Below are 27,226 nucleotides of genomic sequence, written 5' to 3' on the forward strand. Positions count from 1 at the left end.
ATTCAATGCCTTTCATTTTAGGTGGTTTAGTTTTCAGCTTTTTTGAGCTTGCAGTTGGAAACTTACAAGGTGTGAAAGTAGTTTTGCAAGTGAAAGGTCACTGGATGGTTTACATTTTAGAATATCTAAAATGGAAAATGGGGATATTTCCTGTTTAGTCTTCAAAATATAATTGAAGTCTCACTTGTTATTATCTATGAATTAAAAAAATGGGAACAGTACATTGTTTTTTAGTTGTAACTGTTATGGTTCCATATACTGTTTTCATAATGAATAATTATTATGATGTTTGCGTTTCAAAATGACATTAACTGGTTTTAATACAATTCATTAAACTGTAATACAATAGTAACCATTTCAAATAGCAAAATTATGTCTTTACAAAACCATATTACAAAAATAAAACAAAAGAATTATGAGAACATCAATAAAGAAATTTGCTAGGTGTTGATTGTGCTACAAAATGTTCAAAGCATTCAGACACAGGACCCCAAAAAAAAGAGATGCCTAATCACCCTACTTTAGAACTCTCTAAGCATAAAATGCTTATAAACTTTTTAAGTACTTATTTGCCATATGTTGCATGCATTTAACCAAACAGTGTTATCCACCAACCTGAATTAAAATTTCAAGTTTGGGTTAATTAGTTATTCTAATCATACACAAGCACACAGTGTACGATAATAACATTACTTCAGCTCCGCAGGGAAATTATAGAGACACTGAGGTAGACACAAACACAAGACACATATCCAAACACATAAATATGATTTTTGTGCAGCACGGTAGACTAAAATGTAAGTACAGACATCTTATTTTTTTGCCAGTTGTACCTCTCAGTTCTTAGATAAATCCATCAAGATGACATTTCTATGGCAAACCGAAGTACTACCACAAGTGGGCTGTGTATAAATTCCATTTCAAACAAACACAATTTCTAGCCTAACAAACATAGTTGCTATATCTAAACAAATGGAGAATCCTGTGAAGTTGTGTAGAAATACGCCACATATTGAATACCACTGAATCACAAGCAATGATTCTGGTAGACCGCAGTGGATATCATCAAACTCTGTGGTAGGCGCAAACTCAGTGACAGCAGCCTTCAAGCTCTAATCAGTTTGTTCAGCTGCTCCCATGCCAAATGTATTAAGCTCAACTCCAGTCTCAGATGCAAAAATTCAAACTGAAAACTTCTCTGTAACACTGTAAAGACTCTTACAGAAGTGAAAAAATAATGCAAAAATGTTGTACTCCACATTCCACAGCAGACTGAAACTCATAAGGCAGTCAGTGAAGTTCGAAATACCTTATCTTGATTGACGCCAAAAAGGCCATACTAGGTTGAAACTCTAGTCAGGCCATTTGGGTGGCCAGTGTGTGGCCTTTGGAACCACATAGCTATTGGACTATATCACGAGGGGCTGGTGGATGTCCTAATCCTTCTGATGTTTATGGCTTTGCACAGCCAGTTGGGTGGCCAGCCAGCATCCACTTAAACTGCTTTATTAAATCATTCATCTGGGTTTAAGAAGTGTTCTGGGTGTCTTCTTGATGACGATACCTGAAGGACTTTGAAGGTGGCCTACAGCAGTCGTACTCTCTCTGTGCTTTGCAACACCTTTTGATCTCTGAACCCTCTAAACAAACATTCTCTTACAGCACATTAACCCCCACACGTTTTCTAGATTATTTATAGATTCTACATTGCATATGTCCAAATATATAGTTTTTCCAAGTTCACCTCCTAAAAGTAAGCTTTTGTCAGTGGATATCTGCCCTGTTCTTTTCAGATCCAAGAAAACACCTTATGCTATGTCAGTTGAGACCTATCTTAACAAGCTGAGGAGCTGTAGTTGAGATTGTAGCGGAAATTCGCCCTCATCAGACCACCTAGAATGGCATGGAACGTCTGAGTCAGTGGGACATTTTGTTGGCAGTCACACCATTAACTAGAAAAAACGTCTGCAAATTCTCTGTTTGGTGAGGGCTGCATCGCCATTTTCAAAACCCCGTTAAATCAGCAGTGCAGGACCAGGATTTGCAAACAAACATAGGGAGTCCCATAGGGCCTACTCTCTATAACTTTGTCCTTGAATCAGATGTGAAGGAGATTGCCTCCATAAACTTCCCCGCACTATAATTGCTAATGGACATCAGCAATAATAATAATAATACAAAATGGAATGAAATACATTGACTTATGTTACATTGCCATATTATGACATGTAACAATTAGTGGTCAATCGATATGTTTTTTTATCGGCGAAGGGCAGTATCGAAATAGTGGGGTGGCTGAAATAATTCTAATTATCAGGCCCAGATGAAATAAATGTTAACAGAAATCAAATTAAATATATAATATGTTATATTTGAATTTATATAACTGTATAATATAACTTATTTTATTGCAGCTAATTGCCAATTAAACATTTCTCATTTATATTCAGTTTATGTACGACAGATTGATGTACCTACTAAATTAACTAAACCTAAAAAATAAAAATGAATAAAATAACTAACTAACAAAAACACAACAAAATTACTAAAACCATATTCAAATTAAGATGAAATCTAAATATATTAAAAGAAAAACTGATTCAGATCTTAGAATTATAAGCTTTTATCTGACATTTTTGTCAAAATTGAGTTATTCACATATTCATATTCTGTGACAATTTATTTACATCATGTGTATACTTTTTATTTTGAAAACAAAAGGGTTCTCTATATGTATAAAGTATATGGAATGCATAAACTTTGGAGCTCAATATTTCAAAACTGCTCAGAATGCAGATATAATTTTAGTATTCCAAGGTGGCATATTAATAAACTAGTACCTCAAATATACACTACCACTGTTAATTTAGGTTAATTGTATGATCTAGTCTACTTTAGTCCACTGTCTAATCACTATCTATCAAAAAAAAAAAAAAAAGCACAGTGAATAGCCTATTTACTTTTTTTTGTTTGTATCTCTCATATAACTCCAAGGCTTATTTGCTTTGTTATTTATCACGGACTGTATCTTTAAATCCAACTTCCAAGTCCAACACATTTAAACACGTTTTGTCAATAACATTCAGCAGCACAGTCTTTATATGGACTACCTGTCGGGACGCCCCCTCATTAAATCAGCGACGGTCCCCGGAATGTTGTTCAGCAGACGTCACGGCTTGCTGGCAGTCACGTGCCCCAGTGGCAGGTTTTGATAAGCGCTTGCGAGAGTCTGGAGCTGAGCGCATCTCTGAAAGCGCATAGAGAAGATGAGGCACAGCCCTCCCGGAGTGAATGTTTATACGTGATAGAGCAATCCTTTACTTGTCTGATGAAAATGGATGGAAATACATAAGGGCCTTCTTCAGTCCCGTGATTAATAATCAGAATAACGGTGCGTGTTTCAATGAGCGTGTCCTCTGAATCGTCGTCCTACTAAAACAGTGAGTTTGCTATGCTCCTATCTATTTATTGGTTACGAACATTAATTTGCCTTCTGTTAGAAATGGAAAACGTTAGGTGATAGATGATAAATACGAAACGTTTTAAGTCAATATATGTAATGAATATATAAGAGTGACCGGCGTTGGAGTGACTGCTGTCATCACGCGTCGGTAATTGTGCTCTTGTTTTGATTCTGATCGTGTATTTACTCACCATGTGATGATAGTCATCACTTACACCGTGAAGTTTATTAGAAATATGTTTATATTAGTATAATTAAGGATTTTGAGCTTCGGATGTAAATGGCATGGCCCTTATGATTTATGAATTATAGTAAGACTGACCCAGCCCAGCTGTCTGGATGCATCACCTTCATATTTATTTCACCGCATTTTTTTTTATTAGGATAGCTCAATATGCAATGTTCTATCTTTCCTGGTAATTAAAATGGATCTATACTGGAAAAGAGGATCACTACAATGTCAGTACTGGTGTGATGTGGTCTGCAGGGCCATAACAACCATAGATATTGAAGGGAATGTGTGCTATCAATATCAGTGGTTGACTCGTGTATTTATTTTTTTATGATTTATTTGTAAATTTGTTCATTTTGTCCTCCCAATTCTGAATATGTGGGTTAAATCCTTTGGTATAGCTACTCAACAGGGTGCCACGCTCAAATACAGATCATAAGAGTTACAAAGATAGAGATTTTGTGATAATGTGACGCTGTAGTTGTTTGAAAGAAAAAGCCTGGTTGAGCAAAGCATAAAAAAGATATTTCAGAGATACATCCATCATGTATTGTGGTGATTTGGCTTTGATCCAGGATTCAGAGTCGGTTGTGATATGTATCTTAATTCAGAAAAACCTGCAGTGGATTCTTGAGCATGTCTTCAGATTGATGTGTGATATTTGCCAGTGTATTCTCTTTAAATTCATTAAAGCATGACTATGAGTTTTAAGTATGATGCATCCTTCCAGTTTTCCCGGTTTATTGCATTTCGTCATCGCTCAATTGTAATTACATATGTTAAGTTTAACAGTCTGTGCTTAACTAGCTTCAACAATGCATGCTTTAGTTCGGTTGGGCGTTCCATTAAAATGCATCATGACATTACAGTAAATTATATTAAAGGGAAATGTCTGTTGAAACATTTTCATCAAAATAAGACTCTTGGTTGTTTTCATCTTCCCATCCACTTCGGAAAGCCTGCATGCGCAGAAATTGTTTTGAAACTCCAGATGTTTGCCAGAATTTGTCTCTTGACAATAGGTTGAATAAGTGCATTGCTTTATAAGTGTCTTCTAACCCAAAAGTTGTTGTAGATGGAGTTGAGTTGGAACTTTAAAGAGAAAAGAATTCCTGCCTGTCTTGTACTTCAGTAAAGTCTTCCTGACAAAACATTTCCACACTGAAATAGCTTGCCTGCCTCCTCCTATCCAAAGTATGCAGATGTCTGCTTGTTTCCCGGCATGGTGCAAAGGAATCAAATGTCCGCCCCGTGTCTTAAGCAGGACCAGATGCTCGGCCAAATGTGCTGCATTAGTTCCCCCTTCTTGTGTTTTCCTCCAGGCCTGTTGGTCCATGGAGCCCTTACTCAGGACTACAGCCCATAGCTCCAGCACCGCTGGATAAGATCATGCTTGTTTTTATGGGCAGGCTATTAAACTGGCTTATCCTGTGGCTCTTACACGGCACAGGTTGGTGAAAGAAGGGCAAGGCTTATCATGTCAAAAGCATGCCTCCTACAGCAGTACTAAGATAAAATGATTAGAAAATGGTGTTTGTTATGTTGTGGGTGTTTTGTTTGGGACAAGACTTTGTCTTTTTCTTCCCCGATATGATGAGTCATGGAAAGCTACACTCTGTGCTGAAGAGGTTTTAATGTAAATGAGGAGTGCCAAACTCATTTTAGGTCAAAGCCCAGTTTGGTTGAAATCTCACCATGAGAGCTGATTATTTATTTTTTTATTCCTAGTATTTTAACATTATATAGTATTACACTGAAAAAAATCTACAAAAATAGCACTTCACTGAATTGTGTTTTAAGGTTAACGTAATTGTCTATAAAATTACTGGATAATATCCTGGCAGAAAATTACTACTACATTTTCCGTTTATGAAGTTCTTTATGCGGCTTTAACTATAGATATCTGGATAAAACAAAAAAAGAGACAATATAAAAAAAATTAATGGATGCAAATTTTGTTTAGCATTTGATGAATAATACATTATTATGATTTTAAAATAATTTTAGTGTCTTTGTTTTTACAGTTTTTCCATGGATTTTATGTAATGTAATGATTTATTTTAAATTTTTATAATGGACCCATACTTTAAGTGCTAACCCTAGATCACATAAAGAATACATGAATACACTCACAGCCTCCTGCAACTCAGATTTATGTCCATTATATAAGTCTGTGGCGTCATTCTGTTGCGTTGTGCTTTCTGTACTGTGTGTACTGGAACTGTTCAGTCATTTAAACTGGAAAAGGGAACCATCGATCTCTTACTCCTGTTCTTTGGAATGACAAGTGTCAAGTCGGTCAGAGATCAGGGAAGTAAAGGAGTTCCTTATTTCTCTCTCAGCAGCCAGATGGGATGGCTCAGAGACATTAAGTCTGATTTTCTTTCATGGGTTCTCCATGCCAGGATTTCCGCTGCGTAGGACCCATGTTGTGATGAAATTGCCATTTCTAACGCACTTCCGGGCGTTTTTGAGTCCCTTATTGACATTACCATAGTGTTTCTCAATAAAGGAGTGACTTCCTCTGAGTTGTCTGAAAAGTGTTGAGTCAGTGCAAGAGTCTCTATAATTGCATCACATAACAATGAAATTTGCCTCAGGGCTTTCCAGTGTGCAATATGCCTTATTACAATATAATAAAAATATAATTCTCTGCCTTGAATTTCTCTGTTTCCTTTCCTCCCCAGCAGTTATTGAACTGTTGATATGTGATTGTGAGGTCCACATTACTGTATCATTGTAAGAGTCAGCTTTCTGCTCTGTGACTCATTTTTATTAGTTTTATGCAAGTATTTTCTCTCCCCTATTACATTTTTAAGACGAATGATGAATATTCGCTGGTTTTTCTTCATGGTTGCCATGGTGAGGATTATAATTTCTCTCTGCTGATGGTGGAGAGCGCACAGCCAGCCTCTGCGGATGTCGTGGTTGTTAGACCGAGAGATTATGTCTATATATAATCCTAAATCTCTCACGTAACGTGACACATCTGCTACATTTTCTCCTCACTGGGTCTGGTGGACTTTCTGTTGTATGTGTCTAGAACAATGTGGGTGTGATTGGATCTTGAAATGTTTGATTGTTTCTGCATGCAGATTGATGGATTTATGTTTGCTTTGTGTGATGTTGTTGAGCACAATATGTGAAATCAGCTATAGGAGAGACATCTGGAACAAAGTGTGCATCAGGGTCTTTGTCAGTGTTAATGGACAAGTGACAGAGAGAGTGTTCTAGAGACCCCTCCTTCAAAGCCCAAAGCTTTATAAGGATGAGAAGGATTAGAGTTTTAAGGCCTGTATTTATTCTCGGCATCTAACCGGGATCATGAAATCTGCCGATGACTTGTCACCATTTCCAAAATATTTGGTAGAAACAGTAACTTCCCATTTCACACCATCAGCGTCACTGGTTCCTCAAAAGACAAACTTCTAGACACTTCGTTATGGCAAAAGAACTAGTCAGTAGGTCAGTTTCAATTCCTAAACTCTTAAGCTGTGTCCCATGACTCTGTTGGCCATTAAATCACAGAGAAGCCATTGGCTATAAAGCTGCAAGCCACCAAAAATCTTGTGATGGTGTCCACTATAATGACGATGGTACCAGGCGTGTTAAAGTTTACATTTCTAAGTTCATGATTTTTGGTACAGTTCAATATTTGATCAGGAAAAAAAGGCTACTACTTATGTAAGAATACACTTTATTAGGTAAAAATCACTTCTAAAAGATTAAACTTGAAAAATGAACTACTGATTCCAAAATATAATAAATATAATTTTATTTTGAAAGGATGCATTGAACTGATTGATAGTGACGGCAAAGAAATGTATTTCTGTTACAAATAAATACTCAAACGAATAAATGTTTGTGTACCCTAGTAAAAAAAAAATCCTAGGACTTCAATGCAAGATATTTTCAATATCTGAAGTATACTTGCAAGAGTTTCACTTTAGCACAGATATATTTATGTATATATTTTTAGTTGGACCTCAGCACTACTTCCGTAAAATTAAAGTGCATTAAAATTAGTTGTTCCAATTTAGCAGACTTTAAGTATACCAGTTTAGTATACAAGAAGTACAATTGCAGGGTATTTTTATTGGGCACATAAATATGTAAAAGTATATAGCACATATTTTTTCACTAGGGTAGTCATCAAGGAATCCTGAAAAACATTTATCGTGGTTGGTTTACACAGAAATGTTAAGCAGCACAACTGTTTTCAATATGGTAATAATTAAACATGTTTCTTGAGTAGAAAATCAGCATATTAGAATATTAGATTTCTGAAGGATCATGTGACATTGAAGCCTGGAGTAATGGCTGCTAAAAAGTCAGATTTTAAACACAAATTATTATACATACTTTACACCCATAGATTTAGGTTTCAGTCATTTGGTGGGACTGTATGACCCCTGCAGAAAGATAAAACTGGACCTACAACCTACCAGCAGGTGCCCTGCTATTTTTGGTGCTATGAAGCCATGTGAACGTCAGTCACTTGTAATGACTCAGAGTGAGTACATGTGTTAGCTTGAGCATTGTAAAAGCACCAGGCCTTTTCTGAAAGAGAAGGGAATCTCTAATTAAGATATCAGTGGTTGTGGTATTAGTGAGGCTTATGGTGACAAACTTCACATTGATGCAGACGGAAGGAATTCCCTTTGTTGTCTGACCTTTTTAAGTACATTTTTTTCTTCCTTCCTGTGCACTTACTCTGCAGGTACAAACTCAATGACTCATGATTCAAAAGCATAATAGGACATATTCCTTTTATCCCCAGCAGGAACGGAAAATTGCTTCTGTCTGTCCAGTTTATATTTCTCACAAAGATTGTTATATGAGGTTGTGCTCTGCATCTGTGGATGTGTAATGGTCATATCCTTTTCTAAGCACATAAGGGAGCAAATGTAACCAGAGTAAAAATGGTATTTCCTAGGAGTGTTGTATAACTTGTACTGCATATGCTGATTGCTTTTTTTTAAATCCCTCCCGGTTTAAAGAAGGATGTTTTCATTTGTGAGGATGTTCGAATCTGAACACCTGGCATTATTAAGCAACTGTTTAAAAGTGTTTACTAGGCTGCAGTTTCACATTTCTTTATGTGCTCACTCTGTTCACATCGCTCTCTTGTTCCCAGCATATAAAGTCCTCGTTTTATGGGGATGATCAAAGATGGAAGACAAAAGCCTTCGTGTAGCAGACTACTTTGTGGTGGCAGGACTCACCGACTCATCTAAGCCCCTCGAGGAAGACGTCCACCCTGAGGATGGTGGTCATAGGAGTTCAGCCCAGCTCAAGGCGCCCATCACTGATGTGGCTGTGGTGATTCGCTCCCTAGGAGAGGAAGTACCTCGAGGGTATACCTGCGTTGAATGCACCCCCTCTGGACTTCCTGCCGAACTGAATGGAGGAAGCCTCATGGGGCCGCAGATCTTCCTCTGCTATAGGAGAGGCAGAGACAAACCGCCGCTCACAGATCTGGGGTAAGACATCTAAGATATGATTGTTCCAAAACCTAGTAAGCTGCCTACTTAGAAAGCATTTGAAGTTATCCTCCTGAAGCCAAGTCTGTTCTAAACAGTTGCTAAAACTGTTGCTTTTGCTTTTTGCTTTTGCTTTTGTTCTTTTCCATGCAACAAACTCAGTGACAAAAAGATTGTAGACAAAATGTTGACTATAAATATACCCAATTTTTGTGATATTAGAAAGTATCAAGAAAAAGGCTAAATATAGAACTTGAAGAAAAAAGTTACATCTACACTCTTAAAATTGAATATTTAATTCTATATAATTTGCTTATTAGAACACTAGTTATTTTAGCAACATGCTAAAACTCAGTTCTTCTGGAATCAACAGTAAGTGAGTCATGTCTCTGATGCTACTTGCGGAATGCCTATTAATGGAGCTGCTTCCAAATCACTGATTTATAAGGTACCATTTAGGATGCTGTCTTTTAAGGTAGCTACTAATGTAGGCAGTAGACAGCTCAGGCAGCTCAGTTGGTTTTGGAACCTGTTGTGTTTTCACTTTTGTTTTGCAGAACGTTTACTATCCTCATGTCCTTTGTTTCATGATTCTTAGCATCCTCTTTGAGTGGAAGGAGAAACTGAAGCCGGATTGTCAAATTATACAGACTACACCTTCTGGCCGCCCCGCTAATATCAGTAGCTCCTCCTCCCAAAGGATCTACATCACATATCGGCGTGCCTCTGAGAATCACTCTCATACCACGCTGGCTGTCACAGACATCTGTGTCATTATTCCTGGCAAGGGAGAGACACCACCACATGCTTTCTGCAAGGTGGACAAGAATCTCAACAGCAGTATGGTGAGCACAACAGTCACCCTATCCTCCTCAAATTACAAGTTTAGATGGAGGAAAACTGGTTGACCGTGATGGTTTTTCTAGCAATGCTGGTCGTCCATGGAAGTCTTGCTAATCAAGGAACCTTGTTCAATCTCTAGGCAGCTTTGAACTACATTAAAATGTAGAGATTTTGGGCCAGATTTACTAAACAGGGCAATATAGCATTACAGCGCAATTCCATAAAAGCACTGATGGGAGGGGAAAATTATTGTGTGATTTACTGACAACGCACACATTAAATAACACAGACGCAGCCAGATCATTTCCATAATGACCAGCGCAATCTACCAAGAGCAGTGTAAATTACCGCCTGCTTTAAGACATGCTTTTTTTGGGCGTTAAATAATGGTGTATCCCTGCTCAAAGCGTTTTAGGTGGGTAGTTTTCCTTAAATTATGAGTAAATAAGACCACAACAATCATCCTTTTACAAATCTGTGTAAAATTTGAAATCAACTTAATTTCTGTTTTTCCTGCTTTTTCAGTGGGGGTCCTCTGTGTACTTGTGCTACAAAAAATCTTTGGCCAAAACCAACACACTTGCATTCAAAGCAGGTATTGTATCTCAGCCTTGAGTTGTTTTTCACAGTTTGTGTTTTGTTGTGCATTTTGCAATGAACAGTAGGAGGGAAAGGATGCGTTAGGGAGAGGCACATCAGAGCAGTAGGAGACGACTGCAAATGAATGAAACCTGATACTCCCATGTAGCAAGAACAACATTATGTCATTGTTAAGCTCAGTGCTCTCAGCACCAAAAAGATCTAGGCTTCAACCGCTGCCTGCGATTAGCTTGTCATATGGAAGACTGGGTCAAGTAATTAATTACAGGGCAAGCGATGCAAGATCAGTAATAATTGTTGTCTCTGATGGAGCTATACAGCCTAATTGAGGGTTTATATGGGGTGTGTGCAGGTCTTTTGTCCAGATATCCAGAGGAGGATTATGATTCCTTTCCTTTGCCTGAATCCGTGCCCCTGTTTTGCCTGCCGATGGGAGCGTCGATTGAGTGCTGGCCATCTCATACCAAATATTCTCTTCCTGTCTTTTCGACATTCGTTCTCACAGGCGCCTCTGGAGAGAAGGTACAGACAGGAAAATTCATGCATGAGCACCACAAATACACACACAAACATTTAGATTTTCTGTAGGTTTTCTTTTCACTGCAGCACCATCATTCCTTGAGAAAATCAGACATACAAGAAGGTGAATTGTCTTGTCTGGTTTAGCAATATGCAAAGAATTTAAAGCAGGTAGAAACTAGCTCGGGCGGAATATCAAAACTAACGGGTCTCAGAAAAGAATCGAAAATAAGATGAGCATGTGTAATTGGCCTGTTTAATAATGCATTGCTAATGTGCTGTTTGGGTCAGCTCAATTATGTCAAACACATCAGTACACTCAGCTCACTCTCCTCAGCCGAACAAGTCTCAAGGCTATTTGTGCTGCAGTATTGTATAATTTATTCGTTTAGGTGAGCGGCTTCAAAGAAACATGGGTAAGCTGAGATATTTCTGATCTAAAAGACAGCAAAAATAAATCTTCCGTATCACTTTCTCACTGGGTGGATTTGAGAAAAGCGGTTTTGAAATAGATACTGTTGGTGATTGCTTTTAAGTAGGCTAAAATAGTTGCCATTGTGCAATTTAGAAATGTAATAACGTCATGCGGGTATCAAGACAGCTTTTTTTTTCTCTAAAATGTAAACCATCCCAAATACTTGTAGTTGTTCGTTCATTCGTCTGTCTTTTGCTCTCAGGTTTATGGTGCCGCCATCCAGTTCTATGAGCCCTACCCAGAAGAACATTTGACTGACAAGCAGCGATCTCAGCTGGGCCTGCAGGCTAACGGGCTCAGGCCTGATGGATCCATGACTGTCCACACCAACAAAAGCATTTGCCTTCTCTCTCACTGGCCCTTTTTTGATGCTTTCCGTAACTTCCTGACCTTCCTCTACAGATACTCCATCTCAGGTCCACACACTCTGCCCATTGAAAAGTGAGTTCTAAGGACAATTTTAGAGTTTGCCAAGCTAGAGCTGAAATTTTAATGTCCAAAAACATTTTGCGGCCACTATAAAGTAATGTTTTTTTGTTTGTCCTTAGGCATATTTCCCATTTCATGCACAAGGTTCCTTTCCCTTCCTCACAAAGGCCACGTATCCTGGTGCAGGTGAGTTTTGTGTACGTGGCATCTTTGTCTGAACACCGTCTTTCTTGAATGTCAAAACAAATTACATTGTGTGGTCAAATAGCTGCCAACCCTGGCCCTCATCTCACTGTGACCGCTTGTTTGTGTGCTTGTTTTTCACAGCTGTCTCCACATGATAGCCTGATGCTGAGCCAGCCTGTTTCCTCTCCACTCCCTCTGAGGTAAGTCAGACACAAGATACACTGACCATGTCAGATGAATACTGATCAAAGCATGAAGTGTGGAAATGATACTTCAGCAGGACCTAGTTAAGTGTAATATCTTTATAACATGTTTAAAGTGGGTTGAGACTCCTTTTTCTATAGTTTGCAATTACCTGAACACAGATCAATTGCTCATCTCATTGCAGATGATCATTCATGTCTTGTTATGTTTTGCTTTGTGTTTTTTGTGTGTTTTGTTTGGATTTTTGTTTTGTTTTGTTTTGTTTTGTTCTGCTATACTATGCTATGCTATGCAATGCTTTGTTGTGGTTTGTTTTTGTTTTGTTTAGTTTTTTTGGTTTGGTTTTATTTTTAGTGAGTATGTGTTGTTTACATGCCAATTTCCTCTGCCCACAGTGGCGGAAGGCTCTCTACACTGCTGTTGAACCTCGGCCCAAAAAATGCAGCGACTCTACTGGTGTTGGCTGTGACTGAACATAAAATCCTAGTTCACTCCTTACGTCCAGCTGTTCTTACCAGTGTTACTGAGGCCCTGGTGTCGGTGAGTGGAAGACTATTCGTTTTCGCTCATGCCTTTCCTATTTCTATTTTAAGATTCTCACAGTATCATTTCCTATTGCTTGTTGTCCCACTTTTGGCTGTGTCTTATCTCAACTTGTTTTACATGTTCCACAGATGATTTTTCCCTTCCACTGGCCGTGCCCATACATTCCTCTCTGCCCGCTGGCCCTGGCAGATGTGCTCAGTGCTCCATGCCCTTTCATTGTAGGGGTGGACTCACGGTACTTTGACTTCTATGAGCCACCAACGGACATAAGCTGTGTGGACCTGGACACCAACACTATAACTCAGTGAGTGACCTTTTTACCTCTACATAGTTCTGAGTTCCCATGAGAGCCTCTCCTGACCTTTCTGACCTATGTTGTTAAGATAAAGTCATCTTTTACCACAGAAAATCACAAAATAAACACTAATTTCCCTCTGTAGATGACGATTGGTGTCAATAGCAAACATTTTTCAAGTGAAATTCCGAGTGATTATGTTCTTTATCTTTATGCAGATGGTTAAAAGATCAGGATGGAGATATATGAGCAGTGAGGAATGTTGTAGTAAAGATAGGACCCTCAGTACCACCATGTGTTGAACACATGCTCCTGTGTTGTTTGTTTTCCAGTATTCACCTTAAAGATTACAGACCTTTTAAAAGCTACATTGAAACTATAAAGCAGCCCTCAGTTATGTTGTTCACGGGCATGGACTCCCTTCGCTGTTTACCCTCTCAAATGATAAACATGTGTGGCCTATTTCAGCAAAGAAGAGCGCAGATCCCTGACCTGGAAGATCCTGCCAAGAAAAGCCTGTAAACATCTGATCAACACCCTCAGCAATCTCCACCAGCAACTGGATGAGGGTTAGTGAGGGCGGGTCACTGTGGTGTCAAAAAAGAAATGATTTCACTTATCTTCTGTCCTTTTCAAGGCAATATTAGTTCACTTCACTGCTCAGAAAGTGCCATTCTTATTGGCCTTCTACTGTCCTTTTGGGCTCTGACAGTATCATTTTTATTACCTAACAATGTTTTATGAATGCTTGACCGAGTAAGAGCAAAACCAGTCATCCTTGAGATATGATGAGATTTAGAGACGAGGGCAATTAGCTTGATAGAGGCGAAGTAAGGCACAAAGTTTTTTTTTGAATGCTGGGATGCTATCTGATACATGAGAGTTGATTCATGTATCAGTCTTTGAACCAGACTTTGAACTCAGTTATTTAATGTGTTTTTGGTTCTTGAAAACATCCTGTATGGAATGTACGACGAATAAAAATGATGTATCTTTCTGTGCTAAGTGACTGTGTTCCCATATGTTTTATGGAGAACTTTATGTGTCCGTTGATGTGGATGTTTAATAACAGACAGAGCCTATGATCTTTTTTCTGACCTTTCTGAAGTGACGTGAAATGAGCTTATGTACCGCACCCATATCTCAAATTGAGCCTACTATATCTTCATTATTGAGATATGCTACGTATATAACCTAGACATTATCAGTACATTTCTCCTTGTGTATGACAGTTGCCTTGTACTCTGCCATTGTAAAATTTAGTGTAATATTCTATGGCTGAATTTATTTGATCAAAAATACAGTACAAACTATAATTACAGTAAATATGACTACAATTTTAATGTGTTCTGTTTTAACATTTTAAAATGGAAATAAATAAAAATCATACTGACTCAAAATTTTTGAATGGTAGTTTAAAAATAGTAATTTAAGCATTGATCTTCCACAGGTTATCATATGAGCCGTGAGGAAGGACAGACGGAGGCCTTCATGAGTGAGCGGGAACCTGGCAGTGGTGGGAAAAGTCTGGAAACCTTGGAGCTGGAGATCCAGGAGGCTTTCCTGCGCTTCATGGCAGCCATCTTGAAAGGCTACCGATCATACCTGTTGCCCATCACACAGGCTCCATCTGAAAAAGCAACTGACGCCAGTTCACTCTTCGATCTGCAAGGTGAGCAGCCAAGATGGACATGATGCTTGAATCCTATTCTCTTGTCCTGATGTATCAGGTTGTTTGTGAACATCAGGAACAGCTGTAATAGAGTTGCTTCATCAGTGTTAAAACGGAAAAAACAATGCATTAAAATCTTGTTTTGACCCAAACACATGCAGTGAGTCCACTGTGATACATTAGTGGCATTCTGAAGCTCAGCAGCTGCTGAGAATGCTCAAATCTGGCCCTGTGCCCGTGGAGTCTGGCTTAAATCAAGCTTGAAATTATTGTGGCGATTTTGATAAAGCCCCATTGGAAATTAGGCATGCCTGGCAGGTCCAGCAATCTGCAATAATTAATAGAATGTCTGGGAACACATCTCCAGCCTCTTATGTAATCCCTGAGTTAGAATCTGTTGCATCTTTCACACTGTGTAAACTCTACGGCTTCCTCAATGACGACAGTCTAGTGAATAACACGCAATTCACAACACGCCCTCTTAAATTTGACTGATTAAATGTTTAATCGCAATGGACAACTGTGGCGGTGATCAAATAATGAATGCAATCACTTTTTTTATCTTAATGCCATCTCTCTGACTTGATGCCCTTGACTTTCAATATGGCTTTTTTTGCAGGCTTTTTGAAGAGTCGTGATCGATCCCATCAAAAGTTTTACTCCTTCATGACCAAGACTCAGATGTTCATTCGTTTCATCGAAGAGTGCTCTTTTGTCAGCGATAAGGATGCAAGCCTTGCTTTCTTTGATGACTGTGTTGACAAGGTATGAAACATATATACATATTTAGTTCCCGCTAAGAAATACATCTCATGCCTTTATCCAGAATACAGCCGCCTCTAATTAGATTCAATATAAACTGCTTCTGCAAAGCTCATGAAGAGTTACCATTTTAAACTACACTCCAGGCTCTTAGCAAAGAGCATGTGAAAAATACAAAGAGTTCAAGGAAGTGTACATGGCATGATTTGTGAGAACAGTAAGCGGAAATGTTGTCGTTAATAGCTGTGCTGCTGTGATCCCTTGGGCATACTTATGTCAGGTTATTAATTTTCTGTGAGCATTGTTCTCTCGTTTGTTCTTTTCTTCTTTCTGGTGTTTCATCTAAACAGCCTGTCCTATTATTTTTGCTTTTCTCACTACTTCCTTTTTTCTCTTTTCTCTTTAAACTTTTATCTTTACTTGCTTGCTTGGACAGTTATTCGGTACGGAGAAAGGGGGAAAGGTAAGTTGCTTAATTCAGGGTCTTTTAACTTCTGATGTATTGCAGATCTGAAAACAGTTACTAGAGTACTTGACCTTGATTACAAAAAATGACTTTTAATTGTTCTGAGAACTATTTTATTTAACTTTATTTATATCAATAATATAAAAAAAAAAAAAAAAAAACATTAGGACTGTTTAAGGAAGAAAAACCCTCAACCTAGTTTTTTGACCTCAGTTGACAGACATGACCTGTTTTGTTTTGTGGTTTGTTTTTCACCATGGGTATCACTTTCTGAGTAAAACTTTTGATTTTGGTGCTGCCTTTGTGTTCAAAATGTGTGTTCAAAACTCTCAAAGAACATTCTGCAGCACTATGAATTATTATTACACAGCTCTCGCGAATACTTGCTTATAATTGAACAATTTTGTAGTGTTCTGCTGTGGAATATTATTGAAACTATTTGTAAACTCTTTATTACACTGTTGTCCCTGGCAACAAATCTCCTACACTGCTAGAGTTATACTATTGCTCTCACACAATAAACAAATTTTTGCTCAAATCAACATCCGTTTATGTATTTACTTGGTAAGCTGTGTAAAAAACAGAATCCAATCTACATTGCCCTGGTGAAGGTTTATTTTGTGGGTAAAGAATAGCTGACTGTACATTTTTTAGTTTATATACCGATATACATAAACAATAAGAAACATTTAAAAAACATAAATAAATCATGCTTTCAATAAAACAGCTAATATAACACTTTCACCTCCTGAGGTAGCATATATATCTATATATATATATATATATATATATATATATATATATATATATATATATATATATATTTATATATATATATACAGTGGTGTGAAAAAGTGTTGGCCTCCTTCCTGATTTTTTTATTTTATTGCATGTTTGTCACACTTTAATGTTTCAGATTATCAAACAAATTTAAATATTAATCAAAGATAACACAAGTAAACACAACATGCAGTTTTTAAATGAAGGTTATATTCATGCCCCACCCCCCTGTTAAAACATAACTGTGGTTTATCACACCTGAGTTCAGTTTCTCTAGCCACACCCAGGCCTGATTACTGCCACACCTGTTCACAATCAAGAAATCACTTAAATAGGGCCTGCCTGACAAAGTGAAGCAGATCAAAAGATCCTCAAAAGCTACACATCATGTTGAGATCAAAACAAATTCAGGAACAAATGAGAAAGAAAGTAATTGAGATCTATCAGTCTGGAAAAGGTTATAAAGCCATTTCTAAAGCTTTGGGACTCCAGCGAACCACAGTGAGAGCCATTATCCACAAATGGAGAAAACATGGAACAGTGGTGAACCTTCCCAGGAGTGGCCGGCTGACCAAAATTACCCCAAGAGCGCATCGACGACTCATCCAAGAGGTCACAAAAGACCCCACAACAACATCTAAAGAACTGCAGGCCTCACTTGCCTCAGTTAAGGTCAGTGTTCATGACTCCACCATAAGAAAGAGACTGGGCAAAAATGGCCTGCATGGCAGAGTTCCAAGACGAAAACTGCTGCTGAGCAAAAAGAACATAAAGGCTCGTCTCAGTTTTGCCAGAAAACATCTTGATGATCCCCAAGACTTTTGGGAAAATACTCTGTCGAATGACAAGACAAAAGGAAGGTGTGTGTCCCATTACATCTGGCGTAAAAGTAACACAACATTTCAGAAAAAGAACATCATACCAACAGTAAAATATGGTGGTGGTAGTGTGATGGTCTGGGGCTGTTTTGCTGCTTCAGGACCCGGAAGACTTGCTGTGATAAATGGAACCATGAATTCAGCTGTCTACCAAAAAATCCTGAAGGACAATGTCCGGCCATCTGTTCGTGACCTCAAGCTGAAGTGAACTTGGGTTCTGCAGCAGGACAATGATCCAAAACACACCAGAAAATCCACCTCTGAATGGCTGAAGAAAAACAAAATGAAGACTTTGGAGTGGCCTAGTCAAAGTCCTGACCTGAATCCTATTGAGATGCTGTGGCATGACCTTAAAAAGGCGGTTCATGCTCGAAAACCCTCCAATGTGGCTGAATTACAACAATTCTGCCAAGATGAGTGGGCCAAAATTCCTCCACAGCGCTGTAACAGACTCATTGCAAGTTATCGCAAACGCTTGATTGCAGTTGGTGCTGCTAAGGGTGTCCCAACCAGTTATTAGGTTTAGGGGGCAAGCACTTTTTCACACAGGGCCATGTGGGTTTGGATTTTGTTTTCCCTTCGTAATAAAAAACTTCATTCAAAAACTGCATGTTGTGTTTACTTGTGTTATCTTTGATTAATATTTAAATTTGTTTGATAATCTGAAACATTAAAGTGTGACAAACGCAAAAAAAATTACCTGATGCAAAAATGCAAAAAAAATGCAAAAAAACAGGAAGTGGGCCAACACTTTTTCACACCACTCTATAATTGATATCATGAAAAAAAATCAGGCTATTAATAAAAATGTTCATATTCCATTTACTTTGACACCCTGAGGTAGAACAATTTTTAGCATTTTCTAAAGGTTAGGCACCTGCTTTCACTGACTACTTGTTGAAAATGGACTTTAGACTTCATTTTGTACCGTATTCATGGAAAGTGCCTTTTGGCATCCTGGTGCATTACAGAGAGCTCTAATTGACGCCACAGTCATCAATGCTGTTTTTCTCTGGTAAAAAGAGCCACTGATTGATCTAAATCCTTCAAACTCATTTGGCAAGTCCAGCAAGAGCTTGATTCTGTTCTGTTGCTCTTATAGTCTGTCTACTAATTTTGTAACAATATGATCCAAAACCTTTTTGCTGAGAATGCTTTACAGATACTTAAACTGATTTTCCCTCTATCAATAAATATAAAGTCATGCTTTATTTGATAGCCAGTGTAGTACAGTGGCATAGGCTTTATGATGCATTTATGGTCCATTTACAGGGCTTGTAGACAGACTTTTGTCTGAAGGCTAAATGCACAGTGGCTCCTCCAAACCTTGTCTAGCCTATAAATTGCACTGGGATGGTTTCGTGCCCCTCAAGCAATACAACATTAAGCGTTAAGTCCAGGTCAGTGCACTTGTAGTGCGTCTGTGGCAGATGGGGAGGATTGGATTAAGACTAGGAGGATCAGATCTTCTTGGTACAGATGTGAGATCAGTCGGACACAGCGATGTGGGAGATTATCAGGGTCATTTACACTAAAACCAGTTCTCCATCTGATCTGAGATCAGATCATCTGCACTTGGCAAAGTGCAGCATGTCCAGACAGTGGAAAATCCCTTGGCATGGTTGTATGGCAGTATGTGTGTCTGCTTCAAGATTCAGTTCCCAATTCTGACCAAAATGTAGCTCTGCATTGATATGTGATGAGTCTGTTTGACTATATAGTAGTACTGAGTAAGTTAGCAAGTGATAAGGCTTTTTTAAGCCTTTCAGTTGCTATAAATATTCTCTCCGGTTCCTCTTTTGACATTTTACTTTCCTCTTTTTATTCAGAGACCCGTGTTGGCAAACATATGTCCTCTTAACTGAACCTGATCTTTTCTCATTGCCTCTACTGTGTGTTCTAGTGGAAACAGAACACAGTCTGTACCTCATAAAGTGTGTTTTTACTCTAGGTGGATAGCGATAAGCCAGAAGACACAAGGCTTATTGAACTTGACAAATCCCACCGTAGCGAGCACACGGTCTACATCACCCCCCCAGAGCTGCCAGCAGTTCCAGAAGGAGAAGAGCCACCTATGGTTTATAGGTATGACAGATGCTTCTGGGTACACAAACTTCCATGCACACTACAACACTGTGCACATAAACAGTGTGCCACACTACAGATGGCATTGTAGCAATAGCGTAATCCCCTTCTAAACCTTTCCCAGGGTGCAGCGTGTAGAGTAAACCCCTCTAAGGATCGTGTATCTACAGAAACTCTCACTAAAGCATAATGCACACTCCTCAGAGAGCATGTGATAATATTAAGTGGATCTGTTATTTCGGGATTTGGTATTATTTTGTTACAATGGGCAATGGGGTGTCTTGACATTAAAGATGAATATTTCCCATATCTCATATATCAAATTTTTTTAATTAATATTTGTTGCCCAAGTTTGTCCTTATGTGGCTTGCTATTTATAGTTTAAAAATTGAACTTTTTTTTTAAATGACAGATTTTCGATTATTTTTGTTAAGCATTTTGTGATATTATTTTCTATTATATAAACATATTTTTTTGAATTGTAATATTTCTACCTTTAATATTATATATTATTTTTAACTTTTAAAATCTGCAATCCTATCTTTATAATAATCTTCTCTAAAGCTGCAGAAACTACATCGATTGCCTGCAGTTAGTGCTGCATGCTGTAGCATCTTTTGATAAATAAACTTTGACGTGACAATAACAATCAAGTACAAGCTTAGCATGCACTCTTGATGTCTTGCAGCTACAGTGGGTTTCCGGTACTGAACACCCAACTCTGTGAGCTTCAGGATGGTCCCAGAGTCCCCAAAGCAACATCAGCCGTGAGACACATCAGTCCCATCAGCCCAGCTGCCATTTTCAGGCGTTCCCAACAGGTTGAAATTTCAAATAGTAGTCTCATCCAAATCACACCCCATGATGCCGCTTGTCAAATCTCTCCCCCTCCTCTCTAATGCCCCAACCTCTCTCTGATCCTCCCTTTGTAGGAGATCAAATCAGCCCAGAGGATGGCTAAGACGTACTCCTCCATCCCACAGATGTGGTCCAAGTGTCTGCTCAGGCATTGTCACGGCCTGTGGTTCATGTGCCTGCCCGCGTATGTCAGCGCCTGCCACTCAAAGGTGCGGGCGTTGCATACTGCTTACGACGTGCTGAGAAACATGCAGGACAAAAAGTTGCAGCCCCCTGACGAGGTAGAATCGAAACGGTTTCCATTGATTGGTTTTGCCAGTACAGTTTGTGCTGCACTTAGACAGTGGAAATTTCCACCGGTGTTGTGGTTTTGTAAGTAATGGTTCATTTCTGCTTCAATGGAGGTGTGTTACCGGGTCCTGATGCAGCTGTGTGGGCAGTATGGACAGCCTGTTCTTGCTGTCCGGGTTCTTTTTGAAATGAAGAAAGCCGGAGTGCAGCCTAATGCCATTACCTATGGATACTACAACAGGGTGAGCATAGTTTTCTTTTCTGCTACATAGAGACACATTGCAATCTAAATAATACTAAATAAATATACATATATTATCTGTACTGATTCATACTTTTGGTTTTGTGGTAGACCACATGATAGAAAATTTCAGAATTTTATTGCTATTTCTTGTTCAAATACATGTAGTGACCTTTAAAAAAAAATCTAAATTTATGAAATGTATTCTAAAATTAAATATCAAAATGGCATGTTTATCCTCATAAGTGCACCTGTTTTTAATGTTGTCTGGGTGGTACTTCCTTTTCTTTGGTGTTTTGCTGGTTTTTGAGAATGAGAAAATGTCACGCAAACTGTGTCACATCATTTGATTTTATTATATTTTACAAAAGTGACATTAATTTGCACTGAAATGAAAACAACATCGACGACAAAAGATATAAGATGTTGTTTTCTCCTAATTTTATAAGTTAATAACCATATTTATTTTGCAGTCAAATTATGTGAAGTGACATTCAGCCAAGTATGGTGACCCATACTCAGAATTCGTGCTCTGCATTTAACCCATCCAACGTGCACACACACAGCAGTGAACACACACACACCGTGAACATACACCCGGAGCAGTGGGCAGCCATTTTATGCTGCGGCACCCGGGGAGCAGTTGGGGGTTCGGTGCCTTGCTCAAGGGCACCTCAGTCGTGGTATTGAGGGTGGAGAGAGCGCTGGACATTCACTCTGCCCACCTACAATTCCTGCCGGCCGGAGACTCGAACCCGCAACCTTTGGATCACGAGTCCAACTCTCTAACCATTAGGCCACGACTTCCCCTAATTATATGATTAGCTGCAATTTTTTAGCATTTTTCCTACTAGCCTACTAGCTAGAACAGACACAATCAGGACAGATCTGCAACCCATTTATGAGTCCCAACCCAACTGCTGCTCTGGCATAATTGGTTTGTAAATGCCACTTGGTTTGACATTTTGTTATCTAATGAAATGACATCAGTAAATTTTAAGTGTATGTATGTAAATACATTTTGGAGCCACTTTAGATTTCATTAAAAGGTGACCGATGACATATTTGTGTAATTTCTTTTTGTAAAATCACTTCTTCAGAAGAAGGAGAGAGAAAACAGATTTATCCTATGTAGGTGTGCTATGCTGAGGCTCAAGAGCCTTGAGCTGGCAGCGCATTTGGCATGTGACTCTATTTCTCATGCCTGTTATCATTAGACAAAAGCTTAGACTAGCAATCATCTCCCCTGGGACCATTTTTGTGTGTGTGCTTTGCAAGATGTCCCAAAATACCAAGAGGACACACTCACAGAGACATAAGTCTTGGCAGCTGAGTGTTGTTCCAATTCTATCAGAGTAATTACAGCTAGTCCTTGAGAGAGAACACAATCTACTTAAGATAATGAGAGGCATTGCACTGTAGAATTATTTAGTTAATCTCTATGTGAGTGTGTGTGTGTGTGTTTGTGTGTGTCTCACTGTGCTGTTCTTCTCTCCCCAGGCCGTTCTGGAGAGCACATGGCCTTCCACCACCAGAGGGGGATACTTCCTGTGGGGAAAGCTGAGAAATGTTGTTCGGGGTGTGGTGCTGTTCAAACAAGTATGGAGAAGGCAGACCACCCACCCAAAAGACACCCATCTCTCTGGTAAAACCCCCAACTCCATTTCACACATTCCACAGAAGTGGACGCACTCTTGAAATTTTCTGTAAAAACAAAGTCAGGTCCAGTCTAGAAAAATTACACAGGATTATGCTGCTTCTTTCCTATCTAGCCTCCTACTATCCTTGTAATATTGCCTAAATGAAAAAATAAATAAATAAGATCACAGTCTTTTAATGCACTGTAAAAGTTACAAAATCAATATAAGATGCTGTACAAGGCCAGCAAAATATCTAAGTATATTTTACCCAAATTACCCATTGTCCTCAACTATGACATATATGTAATAAAAATACATTAGAAAATATGAGTATTTTACCCAATGTATGTTAGATTAGCAATGGTAAACTCTATTGAAATCAATTGTGAGTGAGTCTCTCTAGGTGCTTCATATGAGAAGGAATTATGCTTGGAATTGCTGCCTTTGAAAATTGGTTCCAAATTGGCTAATTTTTTAGATTTCATTTTGGTTAGGAAGCTGTGTATAGACAAGGTAATTTGCTAGATTTTGGAACAGAGTTCAATATTGGGCAATGGCCATAGAATTTGGGCCAGTTCATTAATAACTACATTCACTGCTTCTGCAAAGTAATAATCATTCTGACTCAGTTCCTCACCGGGACGTTTAATTTCGCTTCAAAATAGTTATATCATCAGAGTTGTTTCAGAAAAAAGATATCCCCTTTGAGACGCTAGCCAAGTATGCAGGGGAGCATGGACTCAATATAATTTCCCACTGTCAGAAAAACTTTCCATCATTTCTCACAAAGACAGGGTTACTTGAGTTTTGTGCCTGAGGAGGTACCATCTCTCAGCTATCTCCCCCTCAGTTCTCGGGCTAGATCCAGCAGGCCTGCTGAACCAGAAAGTCTTTAATGGGTCCAATTAAGATAAGAGTCGATAGCCGCCTTCTCTGCCACTACAGTTCACAGTCTGCACTTGATTTGATCTCCTTTCTCACACAGTAAACAGCATATTAGAGAAGGGCACAATAGGGCTTTCATAATTAAAACAAGCCCCCAAAAACTGCAACGGCTTCTTGCAGAATGAATTTATCTCACACTAAAAGACTTTAGGGAATAAAGACCTGATTGGTAGATTGCATGTATTTACTTCTCAATCCAAGTTATAATAAATGAATGTACAGTACCATTCAAAATTTTGGGGTCAATGTGATTTTTTTTTTCTTTTGAAAGATATTAATACCTCTTATTCAACAAGGATGCATTAAATTGATCAAAAGTGAGAGTAAAGACTTTTGTAAAGCATAATGAGCATGAAAAGAAAATCCATTTTGAATAAATGCTGTACTTTCGATTCATCAAAGAATCCTGAAAAACACTGTCACTGTTTTCACCAAAATATTAAGCACCATATTATAATCATGACAATATTAAAAAGACCTCTGAAATAACATGTGACACTGCAAACCGCAGAGAAAACCATCAGAGGAATAAATTACATTTTAAATTGGAAACAGTTAATTTACCTTGCAATTACATTACTATAAAAAACAATTACCAACCCCAAACTTTTTGAAAAGTAATGTATATTTTAATTTTAATTGCTGGATTATTGATTATGAAATATATGTTATAGATTTAATTTTTTTCCCTCTGGTAAACAAAAATCTAAATATCATAAAATAAGATAACTTTAAAAATGAACCGCACAAGACAGTAATACAGACTAAGCATGTATCTTGAATGAAGTTTATTTTACACTTTTAAAGTTTTTTTTGTTAGATTTTGCTTAAAATGGTAATGTATGTTTGAGAGAGATTCTCAATTTGAAAGCCCTCAACAACCTTCTCACCATGTGGGAGGCTTTATTTTTCATTTTGGATCAGAAAACACAGTACACACGTTTTTTTCATTGCTCTTTTTTGCTCTGTTACCACTTTGAAATATGATGCAATCTTTGGCCAGAGAGCTTATTACGTTGCAAACTGTTTGCAAACTGTTGTGTTTTGAAATATGCTACTTGTTAGTTCTCCTGCTAACTTCTTTCATACTTTTCTTCCGAGCAGATGCCAGTGATCTCGACAGTGTCAGCCATGGTAGTCTGGACAGCTCTAATGATTCGGCGGAGCAAGTTTCCATTGATACAGACTTCACTAAAATGGATTCCAGTGATGACAGATCCAGCACAGGTACCCGGTCTGCTTTCAGTCTGTCTGTATTCTCGTTCCATCATCAGTTCTCCACTGCGCTCTCGGCACAACAGGACGTGCTTCTCTCTCCTTCAAACTTGTCAGAAGTCTCTAGGAGAGTCATTATTTTTCACTGTGGGAGTGAAAAGACATCTCTCCCGCTTTTTTTCTCGCTTTCAATCTTTTCTTTTTTTTAAAGCACACATTAGTATAGCACATTTGGTGCAGTGGACAAAAGCATTACGCCCATTCACATGCCCCCTCAGATGATCCAAATGCATTTTGAATGCAACTTCCAAAACAAAAAAAATGTATCAAATTTAATACAAAACAAATAATACCAGATTTAATACAATGAATGGTTTCATTATGAAATACACTACTGTTTAAAAGTTTGGGGTTTGTACTTTTTATTTTAAATATATTTGACTCTCTTATGGTCAACAGGGTTGCATTTTTTTGATGAAAGATACAGTTTAAAACAGTAAATTCTATTTCTGTGCATTTTAAAATGTATTTTTTCCTGTGATGGCAGCTAAATTTTTAGTAGCTATTACTTTACGTATTCATTGTCACATGATCTTTCAGAAATCATTCTAATATGCTGATTTGATACTCAAGAGACATTTCCTATTATTATCAATGCTTAAAACAGTTATAACCATGATACATTCTTTTCTGGACACTTTGCTGAATAGAAAGTTCAAAGTTAATCTTTGGTAACATTATAAATGTCTTTACTATCACTTTTGATCATATTAATGCATTTATTTTTTTTACAAATCTTACTGACCCCAAGTATTTAAACAGTAGTGTGCAACGTTTTTGCAGGATCTTCAAACTGAAATGGGCCTAGCAATCATCTCTTGTTACTTATATCAAAGGATACATATTTGTTGTTGTTGTATTTGTCCGTAGAATGAAAGTCAATATGGTTCAAAACAGCATCAGGCCCCATTAATATTCAGTACATGACAAAAAAATACTGTACACCTTTGCATTCCACAGAAAAAGGAATGTAATGAAATGAAAACAAATGAGCAGGACTGCAGTAGGTGCCTGACACCCATATCTGAGAATATGTTAAAAGGCAGAGAAGAAAGCCCCTCTGTATGTTCGACTAGCTTTTTGAAGTATTCTAATGCTATAGGCAGTGATGCCCATGGAGGAGATCTGAGAGATGTATGGTTTGACTGAAGAGACTCGCAGTTACTGAGCACTCACAGGCAGCAGTGTAGCAGGAGTCTGACTGAGGAGGCGAGAAAGGAAAGGAATGACTAATGGTGTTATTTTAGCTCACCTCTGGAGGCAGTACTATGATGTGAGCCCTATCAGCTTTCTCAGTATGGCTCAGAAGCAGCCATCCTGTGAGTGTCTTTCACTGTTTCTGCCCTATTATGCTATATGAGAGAGTAAATCAGTGCTCCTTTTTGATGTTATGTTATCATGCGTTATGCTGAAATAACTTTGTTTGAAGCCGTTCTCCTTAGAGTCTCTATCTAGCTGAATCAAATCACCCAAAATCCGTAAAGTAATACTGAAAATGCTATACAAATTTGTGAGGCATGAAAATGTTTTTTTGTGCACACTTTTATGGTTTGCCAAGTGTTTAGGAGTGTTTCTATGTATTGTTTGATTCCAGGTGGTCAGTCTGATCAGGGCTATGATTCACTGTCTAAAGAGGAGGTGAGGTTAGGAGGAGGTGAGGAGCAGAACTCCTCTCCAGACATGAAGGAGAAGGACAGAAACTCTTGCCCATGTGAGTAACACAGAATGCTATTGTCCCTAAACATAAACAGGGTATGTTCACTATGGTGTACTACTATAATACTCATTCTACAGAATTTGAGTAAAATCCAAAATAAAAGTTTTCCTTTAACAGTACAACATGTCACATGCAGAATAGTGACCGTAAAATCAATGTAAATAAATGCTGTTTTTTAAACTTTCTATTCATCAGACAATCCTGAAAAAACTGTATCATGGTTTCCACAAAACTATTAAACAGTACAACTATTTTCAACATTTTATTCACAGTTTATTTTAAGGTACAATTATCACTATTAACAAACCATTAACTACAACTTTTTGCCTCAATAAACTACC

The 27,226-nt window shown here is 38.2% G+C and overlaps 1 protein-coding gene across 1 annotated transcript in view; it reads left to right on the forward strand.

The window, feature by feature from the left end:
• Nucleotides 1–3,197: 3,197 nt before the first annotated feature.
• The window catches only part of LOC306843371 (C-myc promoter-binding protein-like), a 31,813-nt gene continuing 7,784 nt past the window's right edge, over nucleotides 3,198–27,226 (forward strand). The window contains exons 1-21 of the mRNA XM_079374820.1: nucleotides 3,198–3,440; nucleotides 8,833–9,178; nucleotides 9,777–10,023; nucleotides 10,547–10,616; nucleotides 10,974–11,143; nucleotides 11,818–12,056; nucleotides 12,164–12,230; nucleotides 12,372–12,430; nucleotides 12,830–12,974; nucleotides 13,109–13,284; nucleotides 13,744–13,844; nucleotides 14,726–14,947; nucleotides 15,567–15,712; nucleotides 16,146–16,172; nucleotides 19,785–19,918; nucleotides 20,607–20,739; nucleotides 20,851–21,057; nucleotides 21,181–21,309; nucleotides 22,809–22,953; nucleotides 24,998–25,120; nucleotides 26,763–26,879. Of these exons, the coding sequence (XP_079230946.1) occupies nucleotides 8,868–9,178; nucleotides 9,777–10,023; nucleotides 10,547–10,616; nucleotides 10,974–11,143; nucleotides 11,818–12,056; nucleotides 12,164–12,230; nucleotides 12,372–12,430; nucleotides 12,830–12,974; nucleotides 13,109–13,284; nucleotides 13,744–13,844; nucleotides 14,726–14,947; nucleotides 15,567–15,712; nucleotides 16,146–16,172; nucleotides 19,785–19,918; nucleotides 20,607–20,739; nucleotides 20,851–21,057; nucleotides 21,181–21,309; nucleotides 22,809–22,953; nucleotides 24,998–25,120; nucleotides 26,763–26,879 (2,968 nt within the window). The 5' untranslated portion in view covers nucleotides 3,198–3,440; nucleotides 8,833–8,867. The remainder of the gene's footprint in view (nucleotides 3,441–8,832; nucleotides 9,179–9,776; nucleotides 10,024–10,546; nucleotides 10,617–10,973; nucleotides 11,144–11,817; nucleotides 12,057–12,163; nucleotides 12,231–12,371; nucleotides 12,431–12,829; nucleotides 12,975–13,108; nucleotides 13,285–13,743; nucleotides 13,845–14,725; nucleotides 14,948–15,566; nucleotides 15,713–16,145; nucleotides 16,173–19,784; nucleotides 19,919–20,606; nucleotides 20,740–20,850; nucleotides 21,058–21,180; nucleotides 21,310–22,808; nucleotides 22,954–24,997; nucleotides 25,121–26,762; nucleotides 26,880–27,226) is intronic.

This window comes from Barbus barbus (genome assembly GCF_936440315.1).
Source record: "Barbus barbus genome assembly, chromosome: 23".
Taxonomy (NCBI): Eukaryota; Metazoa; Chordata; class Actinopteri; order Cypriniformes; family Cyprinidae; genus Barbus; species Barbus barbus.